At 43.2% G+C, this 25,354-nt stretch overlaps 1 protein-coding gene across 1 annotated transcript in view; it reads left to right on the top strand.

Annotated features, from left to right (window-relative positions):
• Positions 1-25,105, top strand: part of HSDL2 (hydroxysteroid dehydrogenase like 2) — a 36,276-nt gene extending 11,171 nt beyond the window's left edge. The window contains exons 5-11 of the mRNA XM_015406228.1: positions 8,119-8,222; positions 10,710-10,808; positions 13,258-13,452; positions 14,257-14,328; positions 15,043-15,264; positions 17,161-17,289; positions 24,363-25,105. Of these exons, the coding sequence (XP_015261714.1) occupies positions 8,119-8,222; positions 10,710-10,808; positions 13,258-13,452; positions 14,257-14,328; positions 15,043-15,264; positions 17,161-17,289; positions 24,363-24,475 (934 nt within the window). The 3' untranslated portion in view covers positions 24,476-25,105. The remainder of the gene's footprint in view (positions 1-8,118; positions 8,223-10,709; positions 10,809-13,257; positions 13,453-14,256; positions 14,329-15,042; positions 15,265-17,160; positions 17,290-24,362) is intronic.
• The last annotated feature ends 249 nt before the right edge of the window (positions 25,106-25,354 follow it).

The raw sequence follows: 25,354 nt of genomic DNA, 5'->3' as shown, positions 1-25,354 counted from the left end.
AGTTTGGTGTTTTTCATTTTAGAAAAAGGATGGCTAATAGGAAGCACAGTAGAAGTGTATAAAGTTATTTGTTCTTCAGTCGCACTGAGTCTGACTCTTCGCGACCCCATGGACCAGATCACGCCAGGCCTTCCTGTCTTCCGTCGTCCTCTGAAGTTTGCTCAATTTCATGTTCGTTGCATCTATGACACTGTCTAACCATCTCATCCTTTGCCGTCCCCGTCTTCTTTGACCTTCAATCTTTCCCAGCATCAGGGTCTTCTCCAGTGAGTGCTCCCTTCTCCTTTGGTGGTCAAAGTATTTGAGCTTCAGTTTCATTATCTGGCCTTCCAGGGAACAGTCAGGGTGGATTTCTTTTAGGATTGACTGATTTGATCTTCTTGCAGTCCAAGGGACTCTCAAGAGTCTTCTCCAGCACCATCGTTCAAAATAATCTATTCTTCGGCGCTCGGCCTTCCTTATAGTCCAACTCTCGCAGCCATACATGACTACTGGGAATACCATTGCTTTGACAATCCGGATTTATGAATTTATGCATTACCTTAAAAATAGATAGTGGGGACTTTTCCCTTACACTACCAAAATATGAGAATTCAGAGGCACCCAATGAAAGGCTATTGGGACAGACCAAAGGAATTGCTTCTTCACACAGTGCACAAGGAGCTGCAATGGGATGTGATGTTGGCCAGTGTCCTAGATGACTTTAAATGTGGATTGTCAGCTTTGGGCTGAAGTCCAGGGCTGTCTTCTTTTCCAAGGTTCCTTCAGTAGGGCTTGCCTGGGGGGGCAGAACCTCAGAAAAGAGTGAGGGGAGACTACAGCACCTTCTTCCTCTCTTGCTCCTGCCAGTAACCTCCCCCTGGTTGCCTTCAGTGAAGTCTGCCCTTCATCCCTGGTTCTTCTAGGGTGCACCCTTTAAAGGACTACCTGGGGGTGGGACAACTCTGGTCTCTCCCACTCCTTGTATCCTGGGGGATGGTCCTATTGGAGTTGTGGGTCCTAGGACCAATGGGAAGCTGCCTGCCTAGGATTCCATTTCCCCTGCCCTTCCCCCGGGAAGCCTTATAGGGCTTCTCCTCCGCCCCCTGCTGGTGTAAAGAGATCAACGCAGCCTGTTTCCTGCCCCACCCCTCCAAAGCAGCCTTCCTGGTTCCCACAACAGAGGAGGAATGAGCCATCACTTGTGGTGGGTTCTGCTGCTCCTCTGCTACCCTTGTAGCTCTGCGCCTCTGCTGGTCTGTCTGGCATCTCTGGGCATCGTGGCGAGCTGGGAAGCTTCTCCTATGGTGTCACATTGACCTTCTAAGTGCAGGGGGGGGGTGGGAGGTCTGATCCCAGACAGTGGACTAGACAGATTCATGGAGAAAATGTCCATGTTCAGAGGCAGTGTACCTCTGAGTGATAGATGCTGGGGGTCAGCGGCAGGGGGAGGCTTCAGCTTCTGTCCCCTTCCTGTGGACCATCTGGAACATTTGGCAGCATGGTGGGAGCTTAAGTAGGTGGGACCATTGGTGTGATCCAGCAGGGCTATCCTTATGTTTTTAGATAAACAAGGCACAATCTTGGCAAGACCTTTAAATCCCACAAATTAACCACAGAGGTAACTGAGGGTCAGGTGTCACGCAGCTTTAACACAAGTATTTTGTCTTGGTTTTTGTTGAGTGGTAATGCAGCTCTATTAAGATCTGGCATAACAGCAAATGGGACCCAAAGAAGCAGAAAGACTTCTGCGTAGCCCTACTTGTGCTGACTTGTAATGTTGAACATAATTTCCCCAGCAATGAGAAGATCCCACAGTTTGCCAAACCCATCGAAAGGTGGGAGGATTTCCCCTTTTTGCCAGCTCTAGCTTAGCTGCCAGCAGGAAATAAGCTATAAGGGCAGATTGTGAATTGGCCACCAGCCCATCTATAGCACAATGTGGGCTGGATCAGAAGAAAGGGGGATTGTAGTGCTGGTGATAAGGTCCAGTGTGCTCAGCCAGTGTTATTGGGACCCCTGGATTCTCAGTGGAGGCAGCATTTTTCTCAGTAGTGACAGCTGCATTCTAGAGTACAGCTGACACAGGCTAATATCTGTAAACTCCCGTTGGCAGCTTCCTTGCAGATTGAAAGCGATGCCGAGAGAAATGCCTCTCCAAGGAGTACTTTGCTGCTGCTGTGTGCCTGTCAGTTCAGAAATTTCTGAGGCATCCTGGAGTTAACACTATTTTCTGTTTGTTTCCCTCTAACTGTGCTTTTTTAGATAGCCAAGCCCTAGTGGTACATTTCCTTCAAATCTGCAGGCAATTTCTTTATTCTTGAGTTTAAGCTGTCACCCTAAATAATGCTTCCTTTTCAAGAAATTTCGAAGGCCACAGTTTTTGTACTGTGAGGCTGGCATCCTTAAAAGAGGAGTTTAGAGATTGCTAGGAAGACATTTGCATTCCTGTAATAATCCTCATGGCAATATGGTGAGGGGGCTTGCGTGGTTCGATGAGGCTGTGGGCTATGCCGTGGAGGGCCACCCAGGATGGACAGGCCACAGCAGAGAACTTAGACCAAGTGTGATCCACTGGAGAAGGAAATGGCAACCCACTCCAGTATCTTTGCCAAGAAAACCCCATGGACAGTAACAAAAGGCTACAAGATATGACGCCGGAAGATGAGCCCCTCAGGTCGGAAGGTGTCCAATATGCTACTGGGGAAGAGCAGAGGGCAAGTACAAGTAACCCCAGAAAGAGTGAAGCGGCTGGGCCAAAGCCGAAAGGACGCTCAGCTGTGGATGTGTCTGATGGTGAAAGGAAAGTCCGATGTTGCAAAGAACAATACTGCATAGGAACCTGGAATGTAAGATCTATGAATCAAGGTAAGCTTGACGTGGACAAAAATGAGATGGCAAGACTGAACATCAACATCTTGGGAATCAGTGAGCTAAACTGGACAGGAATGGGCGAATTTAACTCAGAAGACCATTATATCTACTACTGTGGCCAAGAATCCCGTAGAAAAAATGGTGTGGCCTTTATAGTCAACTAGAAAGTGCGAATGGCAGTCATGGGATACAATCTCAAAAACGATAGAATGATCTCGGTCCGAATCCAAGGCCAACCATTCAACATCACAGTAATTCAAGTCTATGCCCCAACCACTGATGCTCCCCCCCCCATGAAGTTAAGCAAACTCCGGAGCATGACGGAAGACAGGAGGGTCTGGCGTGATGTGGTCCATGGGGTAGCAAAGAGTCGGACTCGACTGTGCGACTGAACAACAATAAGTAGTAATTATCGTTATGTCATTATGTGTGGTATAGGGAGGAGATCCGAAGATCGTCTGGCAGCCTTAAGTTCTAACTGTTATAGTGAGCTAGACTTATTGGGGGGGGGGGCTGAGAGAGCTCCGAGAGCTGTGACTGACCCAAGGTCACCCAGCTGGCTTCATGTGGAGAAGTGCAAATCAAACTTGGTTCTCCAGATTAGAGTCCACCACTCTTAGCCACTACACCATGCTGGCTCTCCCGTTCACATCCCTGTGGCCCCTTTTGAACCCAGTTGATTTTAAAATGCTTCTGTCTGGACTTTCTTCTGTCAAGTGTTGGACCCAATAGAAGTGACAGTGCAAAAAACAATAATAAAGATATCTCACATAGCAGGTCTAGTTCCTTTCTCTGGTCAGAAGTTCTTATAGTGCCTCAGGCTTGGGGGGGGGGGCGGAGACGGGCTGAGCAGCTGACTCATAACTTGTTTGCATATGCCACACCCCCTGACATCACTGGAAGTGTGTCAGAAGGCAACACCCACCGCTCAGGCGTCACTGGACTGTTTTGGATTGCTAGCTATGGGGGGGGGAGTATAGATCTGTCCTCGCAGAGGAGGGAGAGCTTGTACCTTAAAGGTGCCACTGGACTGTTTTGGACTGGGGGCTGGGGGGGGGCCTCTGCAACTTACCTGGCTGCTTCTTGCTCTGACTGAGGGCTGCTGGGAGCAGGGGGTGGGGCTTGTTGCATGTGCCCACCCCCTGAGCTCTTTACTGCCGGAGCTCCGCTCCTGTGCGCTCCTGCAGGAAATGACCTCTGCCAGTGGCATCCATCTTTTTGCTCACTTGAGGTTCTCAAGGCATTCTATGAGACTGTGCAGCCCTGATAACTTTTCTTGTGATCTGTCCTCCCTGCAGTATGGCAGAATTGACGGACAGTTCACACTTGCCAGCAATTCCCCCTGGTTTCTTCCAACACTGCTGTGGTCCCCTGTATCAAATGGAACCCTGTTAAGGCTGGCCAATAAATTGGTCCCTTCCCATATGAACGGTACCCACCTCTCCCTCCCTCAGCCATTTGAGCTGAGCCATTGGGTGGCCTTGGAATGTGGACAGGCAAGCTGTTTGTTTTGGATTAAATGGTTTTTGCTTTATTGGGCAAGGTCTGACTACGACCTATTAGGTCTGTATGCACTAGCTGGCATATAGCAATTTGAGTTAACTTTTGTAGTCTTATATTTGGTGTTTATTACCTGTCATAAACCCTCAAATGGGACACAGGTGGGGGGGAAAGGAGCCTAGCTATGGAATCCTCAGAGCACTTTCCTGGGAGTAAGCCCCACTGAATAGACCTGGGTAAGATTTTGAGTAGACCTGCTTAGGAATGCTCTCTAAATGGAGCAGACAAAAAGTCAGATGAGATTAAATGTCTAAAATACCAGAGCTGTGCCTTTTAGGGAGGGAGCTGAATGTTTCTCCTTAATCAGGCCCTTGAACTGTAAAGAGTTGCTGGTATTGAATGGTATTGTTTCCAGTGACTCAAATTATTTGATGACTGAAATGATGGTATTGTAATAGTACATTTAATGATGCTGTAGCTTCATTGTTTCAACCGGTGTGTGCATGCTAAGAAATGGGGCACAGCCTCCCTGTACGTCTGTACACATAGTTGTGGTTCTGTATGTCTACTCTATGAAATATTTTGTGCATGTGTGGAATCACTGCAGGTCATGTTTTATGGTTGGCTATTTTCTAAAATGGAAATGTTTTCCATGTAGGAGAAAGTTTACATGTAAAGTGACTGTGAAACTTTCTGTCCATTCCAAGGAAAGGCAAAGAAAAATTATGTATATGTAGCCCATAAGGAAAATTGGTTGCTTCTGTTAGATGTGTGTGCTGAGAGCGCTGTCAGTCGCTTCTATCTTATGGAAACCCTATGAATTAATAGCCACCAAAACGTCTTACTGTTAACAAGCATTGCTCTGGTCTTGCAAACTAAGTCAATCTATCCTGTGCTGGGTCTTCCTCTTTTCCTGCTGCCTTCAACTTTTCCTAGTGTCATTGTATTTTCCAGTGACTCTTGTCTTCTCATAATGTGACCAATGAATGATAGCCTCAGTTGAGTCATTTCAGCTTCTAGAGACAGTTCAGGCTTGATTTGAATCTAAGAAGCTAAATTTCTATAAAAATACTGTTGGACTGTACTTTGGAAGTGACTTTTTGGGTAGCTCATAAAATAAAATTTTGAAATAACGAGGAGACTATATGAGCAGTTTATATGCTATGTAATGGGATTGCTTTCAAAAACTGATACAGTACTAATGGAAACTTCATCCTATAAGAGAAAGTGTATTGGCCGTTATCTGGGAAGAATAATGGTGTTATATTTGAGAGATGAGTCCAGTCTAGTCATCTAATGTAGCTATTAAGGAAATGTTTTAAGAAATATTCCAGTGATACTGCACACCACTTAAATTATTTTTAAAAAATATTTGTTACTGTGTCACAGAAGCGTCAGCGGCATCCAACAAGAGTGGCAGATTTATTTATTTTTTTAAGCCCCCCCCCCCCCGGAGGGGATTATTTATTTATTTATTTAAACTACAAAAAACCACAACAGAAAAAAGGGAAAGGGGAACTACATATACGGGAGAAAGTAAAGTACCCACTACTATCTAAAAACCCAAGAGAGGAGACCCTCCAACTAGCTTTAATACATCAAATCTTCTCATCGTTGTTCTTTTTATGAACTGCGTCAAACCCTTGGAAAACCTTTTACCCTCAAAGTTTACATTTAACTGCCCAATAACAGTATCCCCAATCATCCCCAGGAACCAAAGTTCTCAAAGGCACTGATCAGAGTCCTTCAGCCTTTACTTCTTCTTTTCCCTTCTCTTCCGGAGCTTGCAGGGACTTTTCGGGGCTGCTGCCCCCTGCTCAAAGAGTCCTCGCCAGATGAACCAGTTTCCAGCTCTCCACTAGACCTGCTGTCCTCTTCTTTTTTCTCGCCCTCTGGCCTTCCCAGCTGTTCCTTTAGAAATTCTTGAGCAAGAGCGGCAGATTTCTTACATGTTAAGGCTGTGACGTTATTGAAGATTATAAGAAAGGGCCTTTGTTATTAAACCAGCCAGGGACTAAATGTCCTTCGCAGTGATCAATTTGTTGATTAGTATCAGAGATGACATTCAAAAGAAATATACAGTCCAGTCCTAAGCAGAGTTATACCCTTCCAAGCCCCTTGAAATCAATGGATTTAGGAGGGTATAACTCTGTTTGGGATTTCCACAATAGAGGTTATTCGCGGGCAGTTCTTTGACTGTTGTCTAAAAAACTGGAAAAACAAGAAACTGTTGGTGGAGGAATAGTAGAAGAAATTCTGGCATAATACCGTTGATAAGTAAATGTTTGCCAGTTAAAAAAGCTTCTGCATTGTTAAAAGTCTTTCTTCATTCAGTTGCTCCCTGGAATACCATTGTACCAAATGAAATGCTACAGTTCATAGGTAACCATTGATGGTAGCTTAGAAATAACAGGGGCAGTGGGGGGCAAATTAGGTGCAGGGAAACTGGCCGTCTGTGTTTGTACATCAGTCCAGGTACTTTTGTATTTGCATACGCTTCATATGTTGCCTACAGAGTGGTCAGACTGCGTAAGGCTCTTCGCTGATTAGTGTAGCTTTAAAATCTTTATGATTTGGTATGCTAGGTTTTATTAACCATGACTAGATTTAACCTTGTAGACCTGGTTCAAAACCTAACAAAGTTCCACTCAAGTCACTAACAGCCATTAATTTAATTTTTGCTGGATAGCTTGTGTCTCAGCATGTGGGTTGGAAATGAGTGTGTGTGTATGTGTGGGTGGGGGTGGGGGCATTAATTAAGAAAAGCTTATTTCTAAAATTTCTAACATAAGATGCAGTCGATCCAACCTTAAGACCTCCAGAATCCCACTGGTTTCTCTGGGACATGCATAAATCTCACTGTTCAAACTGTCTTAGAAGTGCTTGGGTTTGGCTGGCTTGTGCTTTTATGTTTTATGTATAATAATGTACCGAGTCTATTTTTTGTTTGTTTGCTTTTTAAGATCGCGGGTTATTCTTGGAGTGGAGTGTTTCAGTTTCATTTTAAAATATGGAGACGGAAGATGCTGAATACAGTCTTTGTGACATTAATATATCATGCATTATGCTATATTAATATTTACTTTGTTGTCGAAATTATGGAACAGCAGTAGAATTACATTAGGGAGATTATGGAACAACAGTAGAGTAGTCAGAAGAGAGCCTCATGCCATGCACACTGTCAGTCAGTGACATTTGCCACTATTTCCCTATTAAAGGCTGATGGGGAGTATTTATGGTGGATGTCACTTGCTACGTATAAAATTAGTTTCCGATAGATTGTGAATCTACAAATTAAGACAAGTATGACTTGCATGTGTAATATGTTATTCTTTCTCTGTTCTACTAGACTGTTTCCTCGATTATTGAATGATAGCAGCTATTCTGTATTTGGTCTGTCTAATGTAAACCACCCCCATGAGAGCCATTTGGCTCTGAAACATAAGTCCATTTAACAGAGGTGCAACATCTTTCTAAGTACATGACCTGAAATGTACATGATCAGGTAGAAAGTTGAAGGGTCCACAAAATGGTCTGGGAGCCCAAAGTACCGTAGAATTATTCAAGTTAATTTGAATGGTGGGTGGACAGGAGCTCACCGGGAGTCTTGCTCAGGTTTTTCCGAGTTTTCTAAAGCTAGAGAACAATAGAAATATATTAAAATTATGCCAGTATGGAAGGAGGAGCGCAAGAAATTCTGACTAGAGCTGTTAAGTGAGTAGTAGTGAGACTAAATATCCACTTGTTTGTTTTTTATACCTCCAGATCTAAAATATGTCTGCCTTACTTGAGGAAGAGTAAGATTGGTCATATTCTTAATATCAGCCCACCAATAAACTTGAATCCTGTCTGGTTTAGAAATCACTGTGGTAAGCACATCTTTTGTAAAGTGTTCACATAGAGAGATTCCCTCAGACTCGAGGCAGATGTAAAGGTTGGTATAGTGGTTAAGTGCGTGGACTCTAATCTGGGAGAACTGGGTTGGATTCCCCACTCCTCCACATGCAGCTGCTGGGTGACTTTGGGTCAGTCACAGTTCTCTCAGAGCCGTTCTCTCAAGAGCAGTTGTCTCAGAGCTCTCTCAGCCCCACCTACCTCACAGGGTGTCTGTTGTGGGGAGAGGAAGGCAAGGAGATTTTGAAGCTGCTCTGAGACTCTGAGTGAAGGGCCTGGTATAAATCCAGTTTCCTCCTCCTCCTCCTCCTTCATATATATATATATTTTTGGGTTGGCATTTTCACAGCCTGAAAACTGATATGGCCCCCCTCTCTCAAAATTGTTGCATGTACTTAGCTGCTCTCCCACTTCATTCCAAAGGCAAAGTAGGTTGAATGTGAATTTGCCCATGCTCTGTACCCTGCCATGTCACCTGATTAGCCCAGTTTGGCTAAGCTACTCAGGGTTAGGGAGCTAAGCAGGGTCAATCACAGTCCGTACTCTGGTGGGAGACTGCCAAAGAAGACTGAGGTTGTTACGCAGTAGAAGGCAATGGCAGACCATCTCTGCTAACTCGTGCCTGGAACCCCCTGTGGATGGGGGTCACCATGAGTCAGTTGTGACCTGATGGCACATTCTTCACCAGTTTGGTGTAGTGGTTAAGTGTGCGGACTCTAATCTGGGAGAACCGGGTTTGATTCCCCACTCCTCCTGCTGATGTGACCTTGGGTCAGTCACAAGCTCTGGCACAGCTGTCCTTGAAAAAGAGCAGTTTGTGTCAGAGATCTTTCGGCCCCACCCACCTCACAGGGTGTCTGTTGTGGGGAGGGGAAGGGAAAGGAGTTTGTAAGCCGCTCTGAGACACCTTTGGGTAGTGAAGGGCGGGGTATAAATCCAATCTCTTATTCTTCTTCTTCTTCTGTGCTCTAGGAGAATTCTGATACAACCAAGCCTTATTTTGTTCCCAGGTTGTTGTTTTTTAATTGAATTTCTGCTGCTGGGGGAATGAGCCTGGCCACTGAAGCCAGGTGGAACTGAAGCTGGTACATGAGCCAGTGTGGTGGAAAGGTTATTGGGGGACTAGAATTGAGCAGGCCTGGGTTCAAATTCGTGCTTCGCTATGAAGCACACTGGGTGGCCTTGGGCCAGTCCCACTCTCTCAGCCTAACATAACTCATAGGGTGTTCTGACGATAAAATAGAGGGGGGAGACCCAAGCCAGTTTGGTGTAGTGGTTAAGTGTGCGGACTCTTATCTGGGAGAACCGGGTTTGATTCCCCACTCCTCCACTTGCACCTGCTGATGTGACCTTGGGTCAGTCACAAGCTCTGGCACAGCTGTTCCTGAAAGAGCAGTTTGTGTCGGAGCTCTCTCAGCCCCACCCACCTCACAGGATGTCTGTTGTGGGGAGGGGAAGGGAAAGGAGTTTGTAGGTCGCTCTGAGACTCCAAGTGAAGGGCGGGGTATAAATCCAATCTCTTCTTCTTCTTCTACACCACCCTGAGCACCTCATTATATAGAAATTAAACCACCTCACATGCCACTGCTGTTCTCTGTTCTTAGCAGTTGAGTAGCTAACCAGTTGACTACCTAACCTCCATCAGATCTCTCTCCTTCTGATCTTCTCAGTAATTAACAGTGACAGGAAATGTGCCACCAGTGTTGTAAGAAACTATATAGGAATCAGCACCAGGGTTTACATTTGAATGGAATTGTGGTTGTGGCAGTAAACCTTTCAAGGAAGTGGGAGACAGGAGAAAATGGGATGGGGGGTTTGGTTGGGTTATTTGAGCCAGGCTGTCTTGTTCAATGGCGCCTGCTCATGCTGTCTTGTTCATTGGCCCCACTCATGTAGTTTCTTTCCCTGTGAGGGAAATGTGGGGCATTGTAGTGGAGGGTTGTGCTCAGCCATTCTTTGAGTTTTGTTGCAGTAGCAAGCAGCAGCTTCTTCCTCCTCTGCAGCAGAGGAACCAGGACATTTGACCATGTGCTGTGAATGAAGGCTGAGGTGAAACTCTCGCAAGTGCCCCTGAAAAGGAAGGGGTTGTGTGTGTTGGAACTCACCAGCCTGAACTCCGACCGAGCTCCTCTAGGGCTTCCATGTTACTCTTGCGTGCCAGAAGCCTGGCACTTCCTTTCTCTGACGTCGGGGCTCTTGTGCAACATGAGCGCAGTGATATCATCACTCTGGAAGGGAATCAATATCTAGTTTTAACAGTCAATTAATAAGACACAGATCTTGTACATGCAGAAACACAGCCCAGCCCTTCGTTCTTCCCACGCTAGTGTGCTTTCTCTTACAGGATTTACGCGGCATTTTACACATAGTTAAAAAAAACAAAACACAAAAGATCTAAAATTTATGAATTGCGATGTTGATGGGTTTTAACTGGCTAACTCTGTCTTTACATCTTCTTCTAGCCTATACTATTTCTAAATATGGGATGTCCATGTGTGTACTCGGTATGGCAGAAGAATTTAGAGGGGAAGTCGCAGTTAATGCTTTGTGGCCTCAAACAGGTGTGTGTGTTCTTTTTTAAAATATATATATATCGCTTGACTTTAACATTCTGATGAGATTGGGCTAGCCTGGGTTATCCAGGCCGGGGTGTGTTTGTTCTCCCTCCCTCCCTGGCCTGGATCGCCCAGGCTCTCTCATCAGGTCACAGAAGCTAAGCAGGGTTGGCCCTGGCTAGTGTTTGGATGGGAGACCTCCGGGGAGTACCAGGGTTGTGATGCAGAGGCAGGCAATGGCAAACCACCTCTGAATGTCTCTAGTCTTGAAAACCCCTTTAGGGTCTCCCTAAATCGGCTGTGACCTGACAGCTCATTCCACCATCACTACCTATATAAATTCCACTTCTGTTTCGATACGTTCAATATGGAATTCTTTTGTTTGTGATGTGTACATTGTAAATAAAAAAATAATAATCCAGTGGTTTCTAGCGGAGCAAACGGCTTATTCCTGCTCTCCCTTGACTGTATGCATTGAAAGTGACATCTTGCAAAATGTGGTTTTACGTATGAAGCAGCACGTCCCTCTTCATGTTTACTTGGAAGCAAAACTCACCGAGTTAAATAGAACAGTCTTGCGAGTAAGGGGCGCATAGGACTGTTGCCTTAGATTTCTGGAGTGGTGGCAGTTAAACTGTCCACACCTGTGCAACCCAGTTGCCAGCTTAATACTTTACAATGATGTAGCATCTACATTCCGTTTTGTTAATTTTGATTTTTTAAAAATGAGATTAATCTATTCAGAAGGGGCCAGATTAATTGTTTTGACTCTAGGCTTTCTCCTGAACAGCCTGTTTTCTTTTAAGTACTGTCACTGATTTGCAGAATCTTTCTTCCTGGCCTTTCCTTGTTATTTTCCCATCCCTCAACTTCAATTTCTGCTCTGCAAAGGAAGATAAGCCTCATGGCTGTCTAAGAAACAAACAGAACTATACCTGCTGTTGCCTCCCTTTCACATATCCCAGAATAGGCCCTTCTCCCTGGAACATAAGAACATAAGAGATACCAATGTTGGATCAGGCCAAAGGCCCATCCAGTCCAACACTCTGTATCACACAGTGGCCAGAAATACCAGTGCCATCAGGAGGTCCACCAGTGGGGCCAGGACATTAGAAGCCCTCCCACTGTTGACCCCCCCAAACAAGATGACAGAGCATCACTTGCCCCAGAGTCCCTATCTATACCTTGTGGCTAATAGCCACTGATGGACCTCTGCTCCATATGCTTATCTAATTCCCTTTTGAAGTCGTCCATGCTTGTAGCTGCCACCACTTCCTGTGGCAGTGAGTTCCATGTGTTAATCACTCTTTGGGTGAAGAAGTACTTCCTTTTATCCGTTCTAACCCGACCGCTCAGCAATTTCATTGAGTGCCCACGAGTTCTTGTATTGTGAGAAAGGGAGAAAAGTACCTCTTTCTCTACCTGCTCTTTCCCATGCATAATCTTATAAACCTCAATCATGTCACCCCTCAGTCGTCGTTTCTCCAAGCTAAAGAGCCCCAAGCGCGTTAACCTTTCCTCATAGGGAAAGTGTTCCAACCCTTTTATCATTCGAGTTGCCCTTTTCTGCACTTTTCCCAAAGCTATAATATCCTTTTTAAGGAAACTTCAGCCCTTTCTCATTCTCACAAAATGGGTGCAAAAATGGCCTGTGCAATCTTCTTCTGGGTTTGGAAGTGCTGCTCACATCCCATGCATGGTGTTTTTTTAACATTTTGTCCCTTGTGAGCATTACTGGACGAATAGTCGGAAATTCTTAAAACTCAGGTTACAGGTACCCTCTAGTTCAGGGGTCCCCAGTGTGATACTGATGGTGCCCGCAGACCCCCCCATTCCTTGTATCTGCCAATTGTTTTCAGAAAGTGGGCAGGGCCAGGTGGGGCTTTTGTCCAGCAAGGTTTTTGATCAGCCATTGGCGGTTTTATTGGCTGTGCAGATTTTTAGAAATGTTGCGTTGGCAAGAGCTGCCGCCACAGCACAAGAATCTTCTCTGCGTGACTGTAGGTGAGCTGTGGCAGCCATTTTGTGACTGGCTGTGCCTCCCCGGTGGCCATTTGGTGGCTGCATCCACCACGCTGTATCAGAATTCTGGAGCTGCCCGCAGACTCGGAAACACTGGGGACTTCTGCTCTAGTTGGTCCAAGGAGACAGCCTGAACTTTTTGTCTTTGTAAGTTCCTTAACTGAAGGGTCTTTTCCACATATGACATGGAGTGAATCCAGATACGCCATAATTGTACATTCTCGGAATGCATGCTTGCAAACAAATGTTTGTTGCCTTACATTATGTTTTATGAGTTAAAATTTTATGAGGAGGTGGTAGGATGTGCATCTTGCAAAAAAGGGGATGTCAGATGTGTAAGACCATTGCATATCTGCACGGTAAGGACAGACAGGATTTAAAACAGCATTGCTGACAAATTACTCTCTTTCCTTCCTTTCTCTGTCTCTTTTAGCTATATATACGTCTGCTATGGATATGCTGGGAGGAGCTGGTGTGGAGAAACAGTGCAGGAAAACGGATATTCTTGCAGATGCTGCATATTGCATTTTAACAAAGCCTAAAAACTTCACTGGAAATTTTGTTATTGATGAAAATTTGCTGAGGGAAGAAGGAGTGAAGAATTTTGATGCATATGCAGTTGCACCAGGTAATTTACATTCATATGTCTTGCACAAGGGGTGTGTGACTGTATGAAGGCAGTGGGATCGCAGATCTACAAATCAGTACTACCCCTATCCTTCCTTCCTCTGCTGCCAGTCGGAGTAGGCAGCACTGCCCTTGACAATCCAGGGGGGTCTGACACTCTATAAGGCAGCTTCCTGTGTTCAGTTGCACGTTTTGGAAGATGGTAATGTGCAAAACACACCGAAAGCAAGTTCCAGTGAGGCACAGTTAAACTGACAAGGAACTCCACCGCTAAATGCAACTTTCCTTTGATGTGTGTGCTTCTCTGCCTGTGCCAAAGAATGTATGCATCCAAAGCAAACAGCATCATCTTCTGGCACTCCACAGAAATGTCCCATATCCGAGGATGCTTCCCCCCCCCCCCATTAGTTGGCATACATTATGTATGCTTGGGAAAAACCAACATCTGCATCATGCACTGCAGGCAATCAGTATAGTTAGTTCTGCTGCTAAGTGTCTTTTCAAAGGGAAACTCTACAAATTGCAGTTGTTGCAGAAAATAATGTTGTTAGGCCAGTGTCTCCAAGGTAACATGTGGTTGTTGCGTATGTGGTCGTTTTGTTTTCTAGGTGTACATAGGTGTTTAAAGTGCACGTACAGATATGGAGCCCACGTTATCCATCTGCGACAAGAATCGACCCGCGTAACACAAGTGTTCTCTGCAGCAGTCGTCACACATGGAGTGGCTTAAATCTCTCATTACCCTAACCACACAGTCTGATTTTACTGTATGAAATTTTGCCACTTATTCATTCTGTATTTTTAGGTCACCCATTGCTACCAGATTTCTTTTTAGATGTGGATCCTGAGACGCTAGCAATGAAAATGGAAGCGCATGGTGAGAAATTATGCGGTTAGCTGAACATTCCCTGAAGCTATTGAAATATGCAGTAAATCACTCTCCTCTTGAACCTCATCACTTTCAAACATCTGGCAACAGCTCACTGATTGCTCATTTTTTCCTAACATCATTATATTTGGGGCTGGATTTTGTTGCTGGGACATCTCAGCCTCTTGGATTGGGACATAAAGAGCCTTCAAAGTAGAAAATAGGAAAATATTGGGGTGGGTGGGTTTATATTACAGGACAGTGTTCTAAAAGTACAGGTTTCCAAAAGCTGGTATTTATATCTCTGTGGAGAATTGCTGCTAAAACTTGCATAATTTGAGTTGAACATCTGATTGCTGCTGCAATTGGTGACTTTCTGAAAAGCTTTGCCAATTTTGGCAAAACTTTTTGTTGTCTGATCAGTTCCATGCCAAACAAAGATCACATTTGCTTTATTGGTTTGTATAAAAGCACAGAAAGTCAGGAAACCCATCACGGAGGAAGGGGAGCGATTCCAGGCTCAAATTATAGAGCCAGCAGGTTCTTTTGTTCCACATGATTAATTGAAACCAAATTTGAATTTCAGAATAAAATGTGGCTCCTTGTGGCTAAGGGGTGGAATGGGGAACAGGTTTCTCAGAGGGCAAGGGGATTGATTTAGGGCATGCTGTTGCAAAAGCCAAGCAAGTATCAACTCCTCTCGGGTCAATGTTGGCTCTCCAGGGGCTTCTCCAGTATTCAGAGAAGGGAAGAAGCAAGACTTATCCAAGCACGAAGGTCCTGACAAAACTAAAGCAGAAGGTCCTGAAAGAGGGAAGCATCATGTGCACTTTGCAGCCGAGAGCTCGGGGGGCCCTGTGGTGGAAACATTTAAGATTATAAAAGGAGCAATCAACAAAGAGGTGGTAAAGTCAGTCCAAGGCGTCTATCAGTTTGAATTATCTGGTAAGAGTGCTTTCTTTTGTCTGTGTCTCACTAGGATTCTGATGGGCCCATGATTCCTACCTAGTTAAGTAGAACACGCCACAAGGAGCATTATTTTGCTGATCAAATATACAGAGGATGTGTTTTGCTACAGGAAAACCCTTACTGAAGATAAACATGTTCTACTTATTCCCAGGCTGACTGCTGCTCTTGAAATGTAGTTCAGGTCTCTCCCAGGTGGTCAGAGTAAGCTCAGGGAGTGGGAGAGGATGATTTTAGAAGAGCTATTATTGGTGTTCTGGAAGCAAAATTGCAGATGTACCCAGTATTGGAGAGAGCAGGCTGCAGACTGTTGCACCTTATGCTATTTTAGTACATATTTTAGTTTTTGCCAGCTGAGAAATAAGAAAAAAAAACCCCAAGAAGTTGAAAATAGAAAGCACAATTATTTTTTTTTAAGCATATAAAAGAAAATGTATGATTTGGACAGGAACACCCTCACAGTCACAAAAGGAGTAGCAGCATGTTTGCATATGGAGCTAAACTTTATAACATGGAAAATATTGAATGATTCAGTCATGTACATGTTACAGCATATTAAGTTTGGACAAAATTGGCTATGTTTAAATGATAGTTATGTCCTTGAAATTACTGTTTATATCACTCGTATACACTGGGATGGGAGGGAAAGTGGCACTGTAGGGTCCGATGTTGTCAGATCTCAGAAGCTAAGCAGGGTCAGCCCTGGTTAGTACTTGAATGGGAGACCACCAAGGGAGGCTCCGTAAAAGAAGGCAATGAAGCACCTCTCCTTCTCACTTGCCTTGAAAGCCTCTTTTTGGGGTCACCATAAGCCGGCTGTGACTTGACGGCACTTTACACACATACACTGGAAGTATTTCGCAGTCCTGAGAACTGTCTTATATAAAAATCTTCATACTATATATTTTTGTCCAGTACAACTTGGTCATAGAAGACATTTCACTCATTCCAAATGAGAAACTATTTCACAGGAGGTGCTTCCCCCCCCCCAGTGCAAGTCAAGATTTTCTCTCTTTTGTTGCTTCCCCCCCCCCTGTTTTTTCGCCCCCAGAACTTCACATTTCTACCCTTAGCTGTGAACTTACTGGGTAGCCTTAAGTCAGTCGTTCTCTCCCAGCCATCAGTTCCCACATCAGTAATAAGAAAATACTGGCCCATTTTGGAGGGTTGTTTTAACAGTTGCATACATTCTCCCTAAGGCACACTTTAATGTTTGGGAAAAGTAAGAAATGTATACTGTGTGTTACCTGGTGAGCCTTTTGAGGCCACAAGACTATGCACACTTAACTGGGGGTAAGTATTGTTGAACAAAACAAAGTTTGAGTCTAGTAGCGTCTTAAGAGACCAACAAAATTTTCCAGGGTCTAATGAGTCAAAATTCTCTTCGTCTTATAGCTGACAAAATGAGCTTTGACTCACAAAAGCTGATACCCTGGAAAATGTTATCCGTCTCTTAAGGTGCTACCGGATTTGAATTTCGTTCTGCTAATGTAGACTAACCTGCCTGAATCTAGGGAAAAGTAGAATTGAAATTTACAGTGTAATCATTAGAAGGAGAGGACTCCCGCCAAAAAAGAGAGAGAGAGAGAGATGAAACCAATCCAGGGGTCATTGAGTCTAAATGAAGCAGGACACCACACATATTTAGCCAAATCTATATCTTGTGTTGACCCCTTCCAGTAGTAATCCATTGTGTTATCATTGGTCACTAGTTCTTTTCAGTGGTAAGCGTTTGTTAGAACCTCTCTTTAACATTGTCCTCATGAAACTGCAGTGTTTAACTTTAAAATCTCCTGACTGTTAAACCTCTAATTTTTTTAAAAAAAATCAGGCTCACTTTTATACATGGTCCTACTTGTTTGTCTCTTGCATTAGGTGAAGAAGGAGGAACGTGGTACATTGACCTTAAAAGCAAAGGGGGCAGTGCAGGAAGTGGAGAAGCACCTGGGAAAGTTGACGTGATCATGAGCATGTCCAGCAGTGACTTTGTGAAAATGTTTTCAGGTGGGTATTAGAAAAATCTGCCCTGGTTTAGCCAGAATGTATCTGTCGTCTTGTTACTAACTGGTCTTGACAGTTGCTGACACCTGCGTCCTAGGGGGAGTATTAGGCATGCGTATTGCTTCTTATTTCTTCATTGTATACCCATCCCCTTGAGACGTGCTGCCTCCAGTGCAGTCGTTACAGTGCTGAGACGCATTCAACTTTTATCCATTTATTTACCTGTATATTAGAAAATGTATATTCCAAGAACATAAGAGAAGCCAATGTTGGATCAGGCCAATGGCCCATCCAGTCCAACACTCTGTCACACAGTGGTCAAAAACACCAGGTGCCATCAGGAGGTGCACCAGTGGGGCCAGGACACTAGAAGCTCTCCCACTGTTGTCCCCCCCCCCCAAGCACCAAGAATACAGAGCATCACTTGCCCCATACCGAGGGTTCCTATCTATACCTTGTGGCTAATAGCCAATGATGGACCTCTGCTTTTCTTGTCATAAATATGACATCTAACAAAGACAAGTTGCATGGACAAAACAATAATAAGATTATTAAAAATTAAGCTACAACCACAGCTTTAAAACAGCTTTTAAAAACTTGATTCAAGCAGCAAGTTTTTTAAAGCACAGTAGCAATGCCATCCTAAACAGAATTAACACTTGTTTAAGTCCATTAAAGTCAATGGACTTAGAAGGGCGTATCTCTGCTTAGGACAGCTTTGCTCATTGTCCAACATTTATTTGAAACATTTCTGTGCATTCTTCCCACCCAAATAATAGTGCTATCCTTACAGTTATTCTCTAAGCCCAATGGTTTTAATGGACTTAGAATGATGTATATCTCCTTAGGGGTGCTTCATAAATGGAAGTAGCATAACATTAAAGCAGTTAGACCAACAGTAAAACAGCTTGGCCAGCTGAAATACATTTCTGACACTGCTAATAAAAATTGTACTTTGTGGCACAGAATTTTTTAAAAAATTACCTCACTTCAAAAGTCATCCAAAATAAAACCCACTTTTATAGCTCAGGAGAAGGCTCAATGGAACTCCTGGGGGATTTCCAAATTTTGGGAGCTAAAAGAAAAAGGCCCTGTTAAAGATGCCTAAAATTCCAAATCACAAATTCTTCCTATTAACATTGCTGAAAAGGATCAAAGGTCAATACAGAAAAAAATTGAGTTTAGCTGGGTCTCATCCCATCTTACTTATCTAGGAATTAAGGTTCCTACAGATCTCTCCAAATTAATACAATTGAATCACCAAACTACACACGCAGAAATACGTTCCGATATCTTAAACTGGAATAAAAAGAATTTAACATGGATTGAGAGATTTTACCCAAGTTTCTGTTTTTATTCAGAACAATACCAATCAATATCCCTTTAAAAATTATTAAGACATGGCAGACTACGTTAAACAATTTTTTGTGGGATGGAAAAAACCCAAGAATAAGCTTCCACACTCGGAAATGGAAAAGAAGGAGGGTATGGTTTACCAGATTTGAATTGTTACTACAGGGCTACTTTGATGTCAAATGTCATTAAAATGTTGCGTTCAGATCCAGTGCCTGAATGGGCGCAAATTTGCTCAGACACTCTTAGTACTGCAACATTGGAGGCAATTATTTGGAACAACACCCCGATCATGGTACCCGGGGCCAGAAATAATATGTTCTTAATGCCTACTATCAATGTCTGGCGTAAACACAGTAAAACACTCTTACCACAACGGTCAAGGTATTCTACTTTTATATATCAATCGTGGTTTACACAACATGTGGGTTTTCACAGATTGGATTGGAAAAAAGCTCGACTTCATAGGTATTGTGACATTATGACACCTAGAGGTCTTCTTTCTAAAGCAGAGATGGAAAATACTAAGCTAGCAAGGCAGAGAAGTCTCCAAGGCCAAATCCCATGAGAACAGGCCGAGGGGTACAAGTTAGGAAATGGTTATGGCTACTACTGGCATTCACTCTAACAACACATACACTCCCCTCAGGAATTCCCTCCCCCCTAATACATGGCAAGGAAAGCAGTGAAGCAAAACGAAGTGAAACTGAAACCTTGACAGGTAGTCATATTAGTTTGCAGTAGAAGACCTAGATTTAAGTCCAGTAGCACGATTTCCAGGGGATCTTTGGAGAGTCAAAGCTGCCTTCGTCAGATACTAGTGTCTGACAAAGGGAGCTTTCACTCTCAAAAGCTGACACCCTGGTTTCTTTATTTGCAAATCCAGCACGTCACCAGCCACATAAAACTAATATCAATAATGTCCTGTCCACATACTAAACTGGAGTTTATTCTTAAAATTTTTAGTGACAAAAATAAGGGACTGATCTCAGCACTTTACGACTTGTTGCAATCTGAATCGAATTATCAGTCGGTCTGGCAACGAGATTGCGATTTGACTCTAAGTGACGAGGTATGGACAAAAATTTGGAAACAAAAAAATAACACTCCTAGCGCACTATCAATAGATTTACACAAATTTAAAATTCTAACCAGGTGGTACATGACACCTCAGAGACTGTCTCACATAACATCTAACTATTCGCCAGACTGCTGGAAGGGTTGCAAAAAAATAGGAACTTTTGCGCATTGCTTTTGGGAATGCGAAAAAATTAGTTCATTCTGGAATGATGTACTGCGACATATCCACAATATCTTGGGTATACTTACTCCAAAGTCACCTGAGACCTTGTTTTTAAATCTTTGGTCAGAGGAAATAGCACATCATCACTATAGAGACATGTTGGACACAATGCTGTATGCGGCTAGGCTATCTATAGCATCTTGCTGGAAAGATATCTCCCCCCCTAACATTCAAACTTGGTACAAGAAGCTGTGGAATCAGTTCATTATGGAAAGCATCACTGATAAAGTTAACAGAAATAAAAGGAACGTCGTACATGTTGGGTTCGAAGCTAAATGGATGCCAATTTTAGAAGCTCTATCAGACAAAAAATTTATCTCAGCATCCTGGGATAACTATGTTAAATGGTTGTGAGGATTTTTTATGGTTCAAATAAAGTATAGTAAGTAGGCTTTGGTAAAACTCGATTTGTGGGTAGTACTTTGTGTTTAATAGGATTAGATATATCATTGAATGTCTACAGATATTCTTGAGGGCAGAAGACACTTGGTTGTATCTAAAGCAACAAACAGTACAGGCATCAATTACAAATTGAGGCTAAAATAAGTTACTTTGTTCAAAGATTTATTGAAGAATGTATCATTCTTTAAAGCTTTTTTTTTTTGTAATTAGCGTGTTGGTTTGAATGTATAACTGTTCTTATGACCTTTATGTATATTTTTATTGTTATATTTGTTTTATTGTTTTAATCCTACCAATAAAATGTTAATGAGAAAAAAAGATGCCTAAAATTCTCACCTCAACAAAAATGAGTCCAGCCTCATCCAATTGTAAACTGGGATTAGAAAGGTTTCTTCAGACAGATATAAAGCCATGTATGGCTCTGAGGCATCGTCTCTCCCTGTGTTGGGCATCAGTCTGAGGAGGAGGGATGTGACCCCTTAGGAGGGACCCCTTCCTTCGGCAATGGACCAATATCCTCTTTTACCAAGAATGCCTCTCTGGGGTTGGGGGGAGGTGGGCTTTTGGTAGTGGGTGATGCAATCCTTAGGCATATAGAGAGTGGGGGGGGTCTGTGACAAGTGTTTTGACCACATGGTGACTTGCCTGCCTGGTGCAAACGTTGCAGATGTCATGCACTGTCTAGATAGGTTGATAGAGAGTGCTGGGGAAGAGTCAGCAGTCATGGTGCACATTGGCACCAGTGACACTGGGAAATGTAGTTGTGTGGTCCTGGAGGAAAAATTTAGGTTACTAGGCAGAAAGTTAAAGGCCAGGAACTTGAAGGTAGCACCTACAGAGTTAGGCTACACATGTCTATCATGAATAAAGAAAAATAAGGCAGTTTGGAGACATTGCTGTACAATAAGACAGCTTGGAGGCATTATTGGCTGAGAAGTTCCTGTTGCTGTGCCTCTTTGGAAGTTCCCGTTGATGTGCAGTCCTGAAGGGATTGAAAATGCATTGAATAATCTGGAGGATGAGTTGACTGCAGCTTATTTCTTATTGTTTGTCTTACTGGATCTACTTGCTGATTGCAGCATACTTTACATTGTTTATCTTAAGTCTTAAGAAGAGGATGTACTTGCTTTATGGACATTTGAAGATCATGTTTTTCATGTTTTTCAGTCCATTGAAATTGGAATTTGTGAAGTCTTTCTTTTGGGAGTGTTAAATAGTAAATGTTAGCTATTGCTTTAAATCCCCATCCTATCTATTGTATTTGTTTTGTATTTCTTGTATTTCATGTATTGAATACTATTGTATATTTGAGAGATATTTGGAGTCTTATTTGATGTTAAGTCATACACGATTTATATTTATTCATCTATTTCCTTAAATTATTGTTAGTTCCATGCATAGGGCCAGATAGGCAGGCACAGATCAGGGCTCTCGATGCGTGGATGAGAAAGTAGTGCCAGGAGCAAGGGTTTAGATTTGTTAGGCACTGGGGAACTTTCTGGGACAAGCCTAAACTGTGCAAAAGAGACAGGCTTCACTGGAACCAAAAGGTGGCAGAGCAGCTCTTAAATTAAACCCATGGGAAAACCAATGGGGGCTGGGGAGCCTCCAGTTTGGGACAAGTAAATACTCAAGGTAATATTGGTAGGAGTGTAATAGAACTTGGGAGTAAGGAACTTGGGACACGGTGACTGCGGGCCAAGTGTGGTGACTAAGATTGCTGAGGGAGGCAAGGTTTACTGGAGAGGAAAAAATCGTTATAGGTGTCTATATGATGGGGGCTGGAGTGCTTGGTGTTCAGTGACAATTTAGATATAGTAGGTATATCAGAAACATGGTGGAATGGGGAAAATCCTGGGTATAAGTAGTATAAGCAGGACAGGGAGGGACGGGTTGGGGAGGTGTTGCATTGTACATCAGTGAGGGCATAGAAACAAGTTAGCAAACATTAGGGGAATTAACTCCCCAAAGGAAAAGATATGGGTGGAAATATCAGGCCCTAAGGGTTACTTAAAAGTAGGGGTGTATTGTCGCCTACCTGATCAAACCCTTGAGGCTGATTTTGAGGTAGAGAAGGAAATAAGGGAGGTGACTAAAGGAGATAATGTTATTGTATATTGGGAGACTTTGACTACCCTCACATTGACTGGGTAAACATGTGCTTGAGTCATGCTGTAGAAATGAGATTCCTAGACATCATAAACGACTCTGTACTGGATCAGTAGGTCGCAGGCCAACCAGAGGGGTGGTGATCGTGGACTTGGTTTTAAGTGCTATCAGAAACATGGTGGAATGGGGAAAATCCTGGGTATAAGTAGTATAAGCAGGACAGGGAGGGACGGGTTGGGGAGGTGTTGCATTGTACATCAGTGAGGGCATAGAAACAAGTTAGCAAACATTAGGGGAATTAACTCCCCAAAGGAAAAGATATGGGTGGAAATATCAGGCCCTAAGGGTTACTTAAAAGTAGGGGTGTATTGTCGCCTACCTGATCAAACCCTTGAGGCTGATTTTGAGGTAGAGAAGGAAATAAGGGAGGTGACTAAAGGAGATAATGTTATTGTATATTGGGAGACTTTGACTACCCTCACATTGACTGGGTAAACATGTGCTTGAGTCATGCTGTAGAAATGAGATTCCTAGACATCATAAACGACTCTGTACTGGATCAGTAGGTCGCAGGCCAACCAGAGGGGTGGTGATCGTGGACTTGGTTTTAAGTGCGTCTCAAGACCTGGTGAGAGATGTAGAGGTTGTTGCACCAACTGGGAACAGTGACCACAATGCTGTTAAGTTCAGCATTCAGGTCAATGCAAAGTTACCCCTAAAGTCCAAAATGGTAACATTTGGTTTCAAAAGAGGGAACTTTACAAAAATGAGGGGAATACTGAGAGGAAGCTGAGGGGGAAGCACAAGAGAGTCAGATCCCTAAAGAATGCTTGGAAACTATTTAAAACCACACTACTTGAAGCCCAGATAGAAAGCATTCCACAGGCTAGGAAAGGACTGCCATATTTAAAAGAAGCTGAAGCAACCTGAGCTGCAGTGTTAGGAGAGTCTAGTAACAAATAAATATACACTGCAAAAACCTTTTAACAAGCTAATGTGTTCTATTTATGGTCATCATTTAGTAAAGTGCATAGTGTGTCATTATTTCATCCTAGTCAGGTATAAATATTCATTACATTCAATAAGCAATAACATTCAGTACATACAGATTGATAACTACCAGACAATTTTGCATCAGTGTTTTAAAAGTCAAGCCCCAACGGGAGTTTCTAGAATTATGAACCTGCTTCTCCTTGCATGAAGTCTTCCAAAAAGGGGGGCAGCTTTCTTAATAGTTGTACTCCTGTCATGCAGCTTTGAGAATGACAGGAGTACTCCGCCCATGGATGTTAGCTGCACAATGTGTCTTTTGTAGGACCGGCAAAAAGCATCCACAGCATCACATCCCCTTGGATCATTCTCTGGGTCCTGAGCTCTGCAATGGATTAATTCTGTCTTCAGAATAAATTGTGCAGATAGACTAACTTGTAAGGATTTTCAGGGAGTTCCTTGCTCTCTTGCATGCTGAACTTTAAATGTTTTGATTATTTATTGTATATATTCATTCATTCATTTTCAGCTTCTACCAAAAAAAAAGGTCTCTAAATGACTTTAGTCAAAAGCACTGCAGCTTGTTTAGCAGATTCAGGAGGAATGGCTGGCTGTTTGACGTTAATTAGGGCTCTTAGGTTTTCTTTGTCTGACTGAGCTGTTTCCTGCTTGAATCCATGCTACCATTTTCCTAGGAAAGTATTCCTTGAACAAAAAAGAAAAAAAAAGATGTTTAACTAATAAGTATACCAACTATGTAACCCTGAGGAGTTACTCCAGTCTAAACCCATGTATTTAAGTGGGCTTAGACAGGAGTAACTCTGCATAGGATTGCATGGTAAGAGGGGGGTTTGTGTGTGTGTGTGTTTAAGTAAATGGTGCCTGTTCTAAAAGCCTTTTTTCCCTCTGCTTCTTTCAGGCAAACTAAAGCCAACCATGGCTTTCATGTCTGGGAAACTGACCATCAAGGGTGACATGGCCTTAGCGATCAAGCTGGAAAAACTGATGGGCCAGTTCAACGCCAAACTGTGATAATGTTAAGAGGTGGGGATAGGGGCGTAGTTTTGTGTGTCACATTGACCTTTCAATAAATGTGCAACACTTTGCTGTGGAAGGCGCTAATGTTTGCTTTTGTTTAACATGTTATGATTTAATTAATAATTTTCATAATTTCCTCGATTGCATGACATTTGTAGAGTATGTGGAACCAGTCCTAACTAGATTTATTTGGAATAAAATTGTATTGCTCTAAAGTGGGACTGATTTCCGAGGGATTGTTTGTAGGATCAGTGCTGGCCATATATATTTTTTCCCCTGATGAGAATCACTGCATCCCAATTTGCACATAAATACTTGTTCCTTTTGGTACAATCATGTCAGCCCTGTTTACGTTAGAGGAAGCTGCCATTTTCCTCTTTCTGCCTTGTTTTTGTCATCTTTCTAAATGTCCAGATTAACTTGAAGTGACTGCACCAGAGTGCATTTTTTGAGAAAGAATAGCACTGACAGAGTTGATGTAAGCTAGTTCTTTGACTGAAGAAAGCTCTGATCTTGTTCTGGTAATTCTTAACTTTGGGCCTGAAGTTGCAGTTCTTTGGGAGCCAGCATGGTGTGGGAGCCAGAATGTTGTAGTGGTTAAGAGCAGTGGACTCTGATCTGGAAAACTGGGTTTGATTCCCCACTCTTCCACATGGAGCCAGCTGGGCGGCCTTGTGCCAGTCACAGTTCTATCAGAACTCTCAGCCCCACCTACCTCACAAGGTGACTGTCGTGGGGAGAGGAAGGGAGGGCAGTTGTTTGAGACGCCTTAAGGAAGAGAAAAGCAGGGTATAAAAACCTACTCTTCTTTTTATATGCTGCAGAGCCCATTGACTTCAGTGGAAAGATGCCATTGTTCAGTAGCCACTGAGT

Source organism: Gekko japonicus, unplaced genomic scaffold (assembly GCF_001447785.1).
Source record: "Gekko japonicus isolate JY-2015 unplaced genomic scaffold, Gekko_japonicus_V1.1 scaffold1346, whole genome shotgun sequence".
In the NCBI taxonomy this organism is placed as follows: Eukaryota; Metazoa; Chordata; class Lepidosauria; order Squamata; family Gekkonidae; genus Gekko; species Gekko japonicus.
The sequence above is the reverse complement of the archived record's forward strand: the minus strand, read 5'-3'. Positions and strand labels throughout refer to the sequence as shown.